A 12,155-nucleotide genomic window follows, 5' to 3' on the forward strand; every position below is an offset into this window, starting at 1 on the left:
AGCACTCAGATATGCTCTATCCAAGATGCCTTGAGACCTCTCAGCTCCTCCTAAGCCCTTCCCATACTCCACCCTGAAATCCCACCAATAGTCAATAATGGGCTAGTCCAGCAAGGTGAGGAGGGTGATTGGAGGCAGAGTCCCTCTGAGTAGCCTCAGGAAGTCTCTCCAAGCTGCAGATCCAGCTGTAGGATTCACTGATGTCTCAGCTTTGAGAATGGAGTTCAAGGACAGGGAAGTTTGGGATTCTTTCATCCAAAAAGAAAAAACATCCATGTATGGATGCCAAGGAGCCAAAGAGACTCCAGAGAAGGGGATCCAGGTAGAGGAGATGTGTTCCATGGGAGGGAGGGTTTAGAAAATGTAGAGAATGCTCAAAAATAAGAGGAACAGCAGCTAAGTTAACTGCTTTAACTTCCTCCACCTACTTTGACCAACACTCCTTCCACCTCTTATGCCTTTCTCATCTTTCAGAGTGTCACCTTTTCTATGACCTATCCCAACTCTACCTCCTCCTCAGCAGGCTTAGTCACCTACCCCTTCTCTAATCCTAGAGTACCCTGTGCCAAGCCAGGAACTCCTTGATTCATCCAAAAATACGTATCCACCTCTGTGCCAGGCACAGAGCTGAGGAGATAAACAGGTGATGGCACAATACCTGCCTTCAAAATGCTCACTGTCCCAGAGGGAAGACAGGTGAGTACAGATATCTTAAGCCAGTGTGATTTGTGCTTGCTGAAGGTGTACGGAAGTCCATACCAGGCTTGGGGTCCAGGGGAAGGAGTCTGGGCTTACTCTTGAAGGGTGCAAGGAGCTGGCAGCTGAGGAGGAGCCTGCTGCCAGAGAAGCATGTCCAAAGACGCAGAAGCAGCAATCAGCAGGACAAGTTGAGGATTGCACAGCTGGAGGAAGTGGAGTGGGTTGGGTAGGGGATTGGTGGTGACTCCAGATGATGCTGGAGAGTAGATGGGGATTAAAGCCACAAGCTCCAGCCTCTGGAATTAATTCTAAAAGCACAGGGAGTCAATGAGGGATGTGAATCAGGGAAATAATTGGTTCAGCGAGTTCAGTGAGTATCTTGAAGAAAATCCAAGCCAGGTAGGAGATTTTTAAGATAATTTAGGCCAATGATGCCAATGGCCAGAATTAAAGAAATATCAATAGATAGGAAGAACTAGAATTGATCAGACTTCATCCCTGATTGAATGTGGGTATGAAGGAAAAAAAGAACAACTGACAACCTTCCAGCGGTGGGTTGGAGGACTCAGAGAAAGGCGGAATGAATTCATAAAATAGGAAAGATAGGACAAGGAGAAAAGTTATCTGTGAAAATATTGAGCCTGGTAAATGATCTGTGAGATGCCCAAGTGGGGGTGTTTGGATCTGATGTTCAGGGAAGAGAGCTGTCAGGGGGATTTGGGAATCCTTGTTATCCTAACAGTGGTCAGGAACCCATGGGTCAGTTCCCAGAAATAGTGTCTAGGTCAAGAAGTGCAGAGATTAAAGAGATGGCAATATGGCCTTGTAGTGGCCTATTGAGAGCCATCTGTGGGCTGTGTGTGGACTACTTCACACACATCACAGCCTAATGAATAGGAGAATCTGGTGTCTAGGGACTTCCAGTGGACATTTCCTCTGCCTAAGACTGCCCAGACACATTGTGAGCCCTATTAAGCTCTTTCTTCCATTGGAGATGGGGTGACCTGCTGCAGCCATACAGCCCCTCTGAGATGGGCTTGAACTGCCAACATGCCAATCAACCTGCTGACTGCAAGACATAAGGAAGCAAGACTCCACCCCTGAAACCTTATCCCTGCCTTTAATGTATCCCTCAAATAAACCACAGGAGCCATTTTCTAATTGTCTAGCCCCAGCTCCTGTGTGGACTGGACCTATCAGGGCCTCCAGCTTTGGAAAATATATCTTTCTGACTTTGTCTTTTGTTCTTCACTAACTATTTTAGACTTTAATGTCTTAGGTGGCTTACATCCTCCTGAGCAGGAAGAAGAACCCCCTAATGAGGTGCTGGATACCTCCTCATAGTGGCTAATGTAACATGGCTGGATTCCCATCTCCCACATGTGAAATGAGGAATGACATCAGAGATTTTTTTCACTCAAAACACAAGATTCAACAATAGAACACTCTTACTATATTTGCTTTTTTTATTTTCATAAATCACTTGATTGGTGCTTGACACTAATTTCTTAAAAAAGAATGCTATCTTTTTATATCTCCTTATAGGTTGAAAATTTGCATGGATTAAAGGAGATCTGTGGGGGGTCTGTGTAGGGGCCCCATTGGAAATGGTCTTTTCTGGTGGCTGACAAACATTATTTGAGTTCTTTGGTTTGCAAATAACTGTGGCAAAAACATGTATTAAATAATCCCACCAAATCAAGTTAACATAGTGACACAGAGGTGGATAATAACTGTTAATAGGATTTAGTGTGAAATGTTAAGTTCAGACCTTTGGACTCTATTGTGATTCAAAGTTATAGAGAAAAAGGATTTCAGACATGATCATCACCATCATCCCTGTTCTGTCCTTAAATAAATAACATGTGGAGTGCTACTTACCATGTCTCCCCTTTGTACCTTGCCCCATGACTGAGATAAAACAATAATGTTTCTGAATTTCAGGAAGAACTAAATGAAAGAGCCCCAGAAACTGAGCCAAATCCCACCATCCATCAGGAACCTTGGCTGCTCTCACCTGCTGTGCCTCCTACCTGTTCCCCTCGGTCACCAGAGGCTTCTCTGGATGAGTGGTGGAAGACATGGGGATGGCCACATCGTGGGCTGCTTCCTCTTCTCCTTCCTGCAGCAGGGGAACGGCGTCTTCTTCAGTTAATTCAGAGGACTTCTTCTTACTGCCATGATGGAACCCTCCATCAATCAGGTTCCCAAAATTACCTGCAGCAGCAGGGGGAGAGGGGCCGGGTGTCAGCAAGTAGAACCAGTCGACTTGGCATGAGGGACCCGAGGTCTCGTCCTCCCATGGCAATAGATCCCCCAGGGTGAAGGTGGAAAGAACAGTGGTAGGAAGAGAATAAAACTGACAACGACAATGAGCCACCCTCTCCATCCCCTTACTTGCTCTTTTGTAAAAAAACACAACTTAGAAAGTAGAAGACATAGGCAAGTAAAAACAGAAAAGGGTTGCTAGAAATTACAAAATTCAGTTATAGCCATTTTTAATATCTTAGTGTATATCCTTCCAAAAGTTGGTAAAGGATCATTGAAGATGTGTCATTTTGTAAACCAATTGTTTTCACTGAAAAAAAAAAAAAAATCTTGTAAACCTTTCCCAAACTGCTTCTCCTCTAAGAGAAGATTCCTTGTCTAAGTCCCCAAAGTCAACATCATGTTTTAAAAAGAAATAGGAGGTGGAGAAAGGAGGAAGAAGGAAAGAAGGGAGGAAAACATTACACGGGGGCAAACAGGGCAGCTTTTGTAGGACAAATGTCTCTGCGTAAGAATACATAGCCCCTGCAGGATTATTGGTGTCCTTGATCTTTCTATTTTATAATCTGATTTCAAATGCTTAACAAAAGACTAAGATGAATATGGCCAGTCCCAGAACTGGCCATATTATAGACCTGGTCAACTTTGTTTAAATCAAGAAAACTCTGGGATCACAAGCTTGTGATCCTGGAGCCCCTTAATTTGGGAAGTCTTCCTAAGTCCTCCCTTTCTGGCCTCCCTCTCTGGCCTCTTCTCCTCTCCACACCGGCTGCCTGCCACTCCTTTCTATTTCTGTAGTAGATGCTGTTAGTGCTTCATCCAGATACTTTACCAGCTACCAAGATGGCCAGCAGCTCACAGTGGCCACTTTCCCAAGAACCACTTTCTACTCATGGAGACAGTACCCCATTTCCAATTTTCTGCCCTGCTGCAAGACAACTGCCTGAATCAAGATCTTCTCTGATGGGATGCTATTCCTTGGAATGGCTTACCCAGCTGCACCATAGCCCAGGAAGATTGCTAAGACTTGGGGTTTCCCAAGGTCAAGCATCTACTGTGCATGTGCTACTTCGCAGGTATGAGCTTATTTATCCCTGAAACTCTGAATCTAAACCTATTCTGTTAAACTCTTTTTAAAAGTATGAAAAAAAATCTGTCCCTTATACATTGACAATAGGGACTTCTCCCTTCTTTCCAGGATGCCCACCTCCACTAGGGTGCTGTCACTTCACATAGGACACTAATTAACTTATTCAAGAAACAGGTCTGTGTCAAGCACTGTGCTTGTCTTCACTTACCAATAGAAACCTCAAAGCTGATGGGTTTATCACCAATCTTCCGGTCAATCATGGTAGCTTCGAAAAATGCCCCAAAGAGTAAAAATTCCTCATATTTTTCTGGCGTGATCTACAGAAAGAAAAAATATATTAGACAAACTGATTATCTTCTTTCACCAGGAAGCCAGGTCAATGAGGTTGACCTGCTTCAACAACATTTATAGACACTTGACTCTGTTTCAGCCTAAAATGCTGCATCTCCCCACTGATCAGACAAGCAGGAATCATGGCCAATAAATTGCAAATCCAAATGCAATCACTTACCTAGAATGATCAGACTCAACCTTCTGATTGGCTACCTTAAAATGCAGAGAACCTCCTTTCACATCAGAGGCTCAGCTTGGTGTCTATGTCTTTCTAAGACTCTGGGTGAAACGCCAACCTGGGATGACCTTCAACTGATCAGGCTTTCAGAAACGAAAAACCAAAGATGAAATCCTGAGTCACAGCAACCCTTGCTTTTGGAGCTTGACTTCATGGCTTCTACAGGATGCTCACATACATTATGTTATTTGTCCCCCCCCCCCCCAACAACAACTTTGAGAGGGCAAAATCTGGACTATTCCCATTTTTCAGACAAGAAAACTAAAGCTTGAGGTTGTCGAGTAGCTTTCCCATGTGTTGTGACCACAGATGTGTGTTATCCCAATCCCCTGTGCTGACCCAAAGTCAAAGTTACTTCCTGAAATAATGAGCAAACTCAGTTAAAAGGGTGGAGGGTTAGATGTGCCCAGGAGTGTCAACCAATCCTGTAAATCCAGGGTGCTAGAGGCCCGATGGCTGCTGCTGGGAGGGATCCACCCAGCCTGAGGCACATGTGCTTCTATGCTACAAAGGGCCAGAGTGTTTATTCCAGCTTCCACCCTTTACCTGAATAAACTAAAGTTCAGAGAGTAGGAGGCTTCCCAAGGTCAAGTCAAAGCAAGTAAAAGCCAGACCTGAGAGCTGTCTCCACCAAGGCTGCTTTGAAAATGAACTTCTATTCTGGAAGCCTAGGACTGTGGCAGGTCACAAGACAGGGGCCATCCCAAGGTAATACACAATTATTTTCAAATGACTCTTACTGACATGGAACAGGCTATGATTTAGGGAGCAGATGTCAATGGAGTACAGTGACCCAGCATCACATTCTGGGTCATACAATCTTTGCTTCCTGGTTTGTTTGTTTTTGTTTGGACTTATTGAAATCTGCAGAAAACCAGTAAGATTAATCTAAGGAAACAAAGCATTTGTAGCCCCTGGGGGTTAAAGTCACATTGGGTTAAAAGCATCCTTCAGACAGTCAATCATTAGGTGAAGGGTGACCCCTTCCTTCACTTGGGCTCCTCCTGTGGTGTTGGCAGTCCCAGGAAATGTTTCTGTTGACCAGAAGCATGGAACAGGGTGGGGGCTTGTGCTGGATCTTTTAAATTACTTTTAGATATATATTCACATTGGGATACATTTGGACATAATCACAAAAGCATGGAATATAATCTGCTAATTCAATCCCCAGCACTTTCACCTCCCCTTCTCCCTCTCTTGTTGCCCTCCCTCTACTCTACTGGTCTTTCTGGAATTTATTTATATACATATATATTTTCAATTAGTGTCTTGTGGATTATACTTGATGCTTGAATTCACTGTGGTATATTCATGTATGTACGTATGAAAGTTTGGTCAGATTCATTCCACTGTTCTTTCCCTATCTTGTCCCTCCGTCCTTCCCCTCAATCCCCTTACTCTACTAATTTTTCCTCTATTTTTTTTTAAATTCTCCCTTCCCCTTATTTTTTTTCCTTTCTCTCTTTCTTCCTGCCCTCCATTTTGGATTAGCTTCCACATATCAGAGAAAACATTCAAGGGCCTTTATGGCTGAGTAATAATCCATTGTGTATATGTACCACATTTTCTTTACCCATTCATCTGTTGAAGGTACCTAGGTTGGCTCCATAGCTTAGCTATTATGAACTGAGCTGCTGTAAACATTGATGTGGCTGCATCACTGTAGTATGCTGATTTTAAATCCTTTAAATACCGAGACGTGGGATGGTTGAGCTAATTTTTAGTCCCACCAACAATGAATGAGGGTACCTTTTCCGCCACCTCCTTGCCAACATTTATTAGTATTTGTATTCTTGATCATTGCCATACTGACTGCAGTGAGATGAAATCTCGGTGTAGTTTGATTTGCATTTCCCTCATTGCTAGAGATGCTGGACAGTGTTTCATGGATCTTAGTCACAGTCTACCCACTGCAATAACCATTTCTTATCTCATCTTCCCAGGCTGAGTTCACTCTCCAGGAGGAGGAGCCTGGGAGAGGGACTGTCAGGACCACAGCCAGAAGAGACTTCTTCAAATCTCAGCTCTGTTATTTCCTAGCTTTGGGCAAGTCATGCTCACTCTATGACTGTCACTCTCCTTATCTGTGACATAAGCATCATAATAGGGCCCACCGGGAGGAAATGGAAATGATAAGAAACTGCCTATGAAGTAGGTTATCACAGGAAGTAGGCACAAGGAGGGTAAGTCACCTGCCCAAAGAGTCAAATGGAGGCAAAGCCAGGCAGTAATCCCGCACCACTCTGCCACAACCTAAAGCCATTTGCTTTGACGACCCATATCTGTACCTCCCAATGCACTTACATTAGTTTGCATGTCTTCCTTCCCCTTCTATCCCATAAACTAGGCTCTATTTTTACTCTTACCAAGCTGAAAATGGTATTTAAACAAGAAGCTACTCAACAAGTGTCCATTCAAAATGGACACGTTTTAGGTTGACTCTACTCCAGGGGAGTTTGGCACAGGGGAGGAGGGCAAGCTTTGATGGTGTGAGAGGGGTGGTTGGGGAGGCCAGCACTATGGGGTCTCTCGACTGCCCATATTTGCAGTGAGGGCATGACTTCAACTGGAAACATGGGAGCTCCAGGACCCTGGGCAGCTAAAAGAGATGTGGTATGAAGGGTTGTTGGGGGCAAGCTCCAAACTACTCAGGCTGCAGGAAGGGTAGAAGGTCAGAGCTGTGGTTTAAAAATATAACCACAAATTCTCAGCCAATCCTCCCCTGAAAAAAAATGAAGCCTAATTCTCCTCCCTTTGCAGATGGGCTGGACTAATAATTTGTTTCTAGTAGAAAACAGCAGAAACATCAGTGGGTGACTTCCATGGCTAGGTCATGAAAGAGTCTCTGCCTTACTCCCGTTTAGATCACCTGCTCTTGGGGAGCCAGATGCCACGTCATGAGGAAACTCAAGCAGCCTGAGAGAGGGTCCACATAGTGAGCAACTGAGGCCTCCCACCAACAGCCAACAGGGCTAACCTCCTGCCAAGTGAGGTAGGGCCTTCAGAAGGCTTCTGTCCCTGCCAAGACCTTGGCTGAAACTTCATGAGGAATCCTGAGCCAGAACACGAGCTAACTATTCCCAAATTCCTCACCCACAGAAAATAAGCATTTATTGTTCTCAGCTAAGCTTTGGGTAAGCTGTTGGGCAGCAGTAGGTAACCATTAAACCTAACAAGGAACTGGCCACAAACAAAAGCCCAGGTGAAGGAGGAAGCTGGGGACAAGAGTGTGAATGATGCCTGAATTTCCTGTTCTCTGCCACCTTCTACACAATAGCCAAGATGTCCCCTGGCTTTGTAGACAAGTAAGTTCCCAAGACTCCCTTGCTCCTGGATAGAGTTTATTTCTTCAGGGACCCTCAGCAAAATATCTTAAGGATATTGACTTCCATTAAGAAAATCTTCTAGTTTCTTTCTAGATTGCAATCCTAGCTCATAAAGGAATGTCCAACTTCAGCCTTCAGTAGGAGAGAGTACCAGAAGGACAGATACAGGGGATATCAGCTCAGGTGGCCATTAAGCGACTCATAATTTCTTGGTGAGTCCAAAGTTAAGTTTTCAACATTGGCATATATTCTGAAAGCACACAGAATCCCTGATTCTAACCACAACATACTGGCAGCACACATTTCCAGAGACTGTTTCCCATTATGTGAGTACAGCGGCAGAGCTGGGGAAGTCCCTGAAATACCAAGTCACAAACAACAGGTGGAAAGCTTTGGAGAGCTGCCCCCTAGTGGCAGGAGCAAACCACAGTTCCATTGAGAACAATAACAAACGCATGGTAAGCTGACTGCGCATGTGTCAGAAACTCTGCTGACCCATTTACACGCATTCTCTCCTTAACCCCCAGCAGATGCCCACGACAGAGCAGCTGTTAGACCTCATTTTGCTGATGAGTAAACGGAGACACAGTGGTGTTAGCATCCCAGCCACGAGGAGCACCAACCCCAAGGCTGCCAGCCCTGTGTTCCCACTTGTCCCCTACAGTTTCCTCAGGTTTATAAGATCCCCGTGGTAAAAATAAGTGGCTCTGCCAAGGCCAGAGGGTCCCTCACACTTCAATCCTGTGGCTGCCTAGGAATGGACAGCTCTGGGAGCCCAGCCATCACCTCCGGTCCCGTTGACCTGAGAAAAACTCACTCCAGAGGCAGAATTAGCCAAGCTGAGGTGCTACCCACCTCAGCCACTGACAAAATGTGAAACTCACTTGCTTAACTACAAATTGCTATTGCAAAGCTAAGTGGTGAGAGACATCGATGTTCACCCTGGAGCCCAAGATCTCCTGCTCATAATAAAGAGGCGGGCTGGCAAAACGCTGCTGTGCTTTATGGAGAGCAGCAACAGGAGATCCCTGGGGCTGTGCTTTCTTCCCAGCTTGAGGCAAGGAATAGGTTTCTCAAGTTCTCACACCCAGCTTGCGGCCTCCTCCCCTCCTCTCCCACCCTCCTCCTACCCAAGCTCCCAGAAGCCCACACGGATCCAGCTGAGCCAGTACCCCCCCCCCGCCTCCCACTCCCACCAGCACCCCAGAGCACTTCCATGTCTCTTTCTCTGGGTTCCCATGGAACCTGTGTTTCAGGGGGACTCCGAGGGAATCTGTCCTAACAGATGGCTGTGCAGAGGCAGAGGATCCACCCCAGAACACAGGGCTGGGCCAACAATTTTGCAGGAAGAATGACAGAGCTGCAGGCAAAGACCTTCAGGGAGCCTGGGACAGGTGCTGTGTTGTGTCCTGGGCTCGCCTCAGGTGGGGTCTCGAGGAGCAGAGCTCAGACCTACCTCCGGGGGGACGTCGAAGGGCTCCACCTCCACCTCGGTGGAGTGAGCTCTGTCGGACGGCTGCTGGGGCTTCCCATCATCGGCTCTGTCCGCCTTGTCCTTACTGGAGCCTTTGGAAGACTTGGAGTCTTTGTCCTTGGAAGACAACTTCAGCTCCTTCAGTGCCTTGGAAAACTTGGACTCCTGTGCCCCTCCTGAGAGGATTTCCACAGCAATTTCTACCAAGATTCTGCCCCTGAATGACACCCCTTCCCCAAAGCCTTCATTCAGTTCCTGGTAGTCGTCCATCAGACTGTGGTTCCTGGGGGAGCCGTACAGGTTGATCCAGGCAGGTCCAAAGGTAGGGAGGAAGCCTAGGAGGACCCCGAGCTTTAGTCATCTGGCAGGTTTTCAAGTTTAACACGCATTCTCTTTATCAAAGCTATTCACAGTCTTTTAAAAATATACAATACACAGAAAAGACGAAAGAGGGTATTTGCAGGATATAGTATCACCAAAAGACATTGAACTGATTTTTCTTTTCATCTTTTTTCTGTACGTGTCTCATTTGTAACATTTGTAGTACTGTTATGAAGGCCGACGAGCCTCCCTTTGCCTCCCTTCATTCATCAAACGTTTATTGACTCCTAACCAAGCCAGCCACCGTGCCAGAGACCAACCAAAGAGCTCAGCGGAGGACAAGCAGACACAAACACTGAACAAATAAATATTTACATTATAAACACCACAAAGGAGACCTACAAACAGCAGGCTGATACTGCATGGAGAGGAGTTAGGCAGGCAGAGAGAGAAGGGAGGGAGAGAGAGCAAGAATGCATGTATGTGCATGTGTGTGCACATGCGTGTGTGTGCATGTGTGTGCACATGTGTGTGTGTGTGTGTGTGTGTGTTCTGGGCTGGGAAGCAGCATGTGCCAGTTGGAGAGGAGCAGGGAGCTAAAGATTGAGCTTAATGAGGAGCCAGTGGGAGGTGGTGTCTTAGAGGTCTTGATAAGGATTTTGGTCTTTATCTTAAATTCCATGGGGATACATGAAAGGAATGTAAGCAAAGATGTGGTTCGGTCACATCTCTTTTAAGATCACTGTGCTGCTCTGTGGAGGGGAATGAAAACAGATGTGGGCATACTGGCCCACTGACCATTTCATCATCAAAACTGAAGACATCAGCGGCTTGGAACAGGGTAAGGTAGCTGAGATGAAGAGAAATGAGTGCTTCTAGATATGTTCTAAACATAGAGCTGAAAAGACCTGGTAATTTTAACTTGTTCCTGGCATAAGTATTTTCCCTTCTTAAAATATAGTGTTGGAGAAAATGCACAGTATCTTTGGGAACATCTCTTTGGCAACATTAATATTCCTTTTTGGCTCACAGTTCAGCCTCGTGGTCCTGAAGTTTGAATCTCAGCTCTGGCACTTTCAAACTATGTGACTTTGCACAAGTTTTGTCACTTTTTTTTTAACTTCTCTATGCCTCAGTTTCCTCATCTAGAGGAATTGTTAATAGTGCCTATCTCACCTACCAAAATTAAGAGAAATTGATGAGGTGATATTGGCCCAGTTATATTGTTGTATTGTGTGCGAGTACAAATGTGTAACAACAAATCCCATCAATATGTACAACTATAATGCACCAATAAAAATGTGGAAAATTTTCAAAAAGTAATCATGTCTAAGAAGCGTTTCACACAGACCCTTGGGGAATGTTTAAGAATATTACTATTGTGAATAAATAAATGTATCTTAATTTGCCTACAATTCCCCCATGGTGGACAATTAGATGTTTCCATACATGTTTCTGTTAATAGTCGTTTTGTGCCTAAATGTTCTCTATCCAGCCCTGACTTCAATGGAGTAGATTCTCGCCCTCCCTTATGTAGACTTGGAGCAGGGAAATTGTATTAAAGGAAATAGAGAGATTTTATGGTCCCTGATGTCTACTTGTTAAGCACTGATATCCATCTTCCTGAACACATCAAAGTGCTTCTGAAAAGTTGTGAATAAAACATGCTGGCATCGAGTGGGAAAATGGTGTAGACGGGGGACTGTGCTTTTCTGTGTCAAGTGGTAAATGCTTCCATAATGTGAAGAAAGAGACAATGGAAATCCATTGAGACCTTTCTATGCTGTCGCCCATGAGGGGCATAAAATTATGTAATTCCTGTTCTCTGTTCTTAGCAAGGCTTCAATCTGATAGAGGGAAAAGGTACCATAACTATACTAACTTCATATGTGATATATTTATGATGTTCTACCTGTATGCACTTATGTGTTTGGGTTTGTGCATACATGTGTGTGATCTGTGTGTGTGCATGCCTCCATAATTGTCCATTAGCATAAACTAGCAGTACAGGGAAAGGTTGCCTGGGGATTTAAAGAGGAGGGATATGTTGAGCTATTTGGGGAATTGTCACCCACTAACTAGGTTTTCCAAACAAAAAGCCATACACTGAAGTCAGGTGCGGTGGCATACACCTGTAATTCCCAGTGGCTCAGGAGGCTGAGGCATAAGGATAGTGAGTTCAAAGCCAGCCTCAGCAACAGCAGGGGGCTAAGCACCTGAGTGAAACCCTGTTCTAAATAAAATATAAAAAAGGATGGGGATGTGTCTCAGTGGTTGAGTGTACCTGAGTTCAATCCCCAGGACCCCCCCCCCCAAAAAAAAAAGGTATAATACTGAGTAGAAGCTCTTTCCCTGACCCCTTCCTGCTGACTTGGGGGTTAGCTGGGACTCTCTATTCCCTTCCTG

General features: G+C 45.1%; 1 protein-coding gene across 1 annotated transcript in view; it reads right to left on the reverse strand.

The window, feature by feature from the left end:
* The window catches only part of Fer1l6 (fer-1 like family member 6), a 112,918-nt gene that overhangs the window by 81,686 nt on the left and 19,077 nt on the right, over positions 1 to 12,155 (reverse strand). The window contains exons 10-12 of the mRNA XM_027948242.2: positions 9,411 to 9,763; positions 4,266 to 4,374; positions 2,733 to 2,916 (exon numbers count right to left, since the gene is read on the reverse strand). Coding sequence (XP_027804043.2) covers positions 2,733 to 2,916; positions 4,266 to 4,374; positions 9,411 to 9,763 — 646 coding nt within the window. The remainder of the gene's footprint in view (positions 1 to 2,732; positions 2,917 to 4,265; positions 4,375 to 9,410; positions 9,764 to 12,155) is intronic.

Source organism: Marmota flaviventris, chromosome 15 (assembly GCF_047511675.1).
Source record: "Marmota flaviventris isolate mMarFla1 chromosome 15, mMarFla1.hap1, whole genome shotgun sequence".
Classification (NCBI taxonomy): domain Eukaryota; kingdom Metazoa; phylum Chordata; class Mammalia; order Rodentia; family Sciuridae; genus Marmota; species Marmota flaviventris.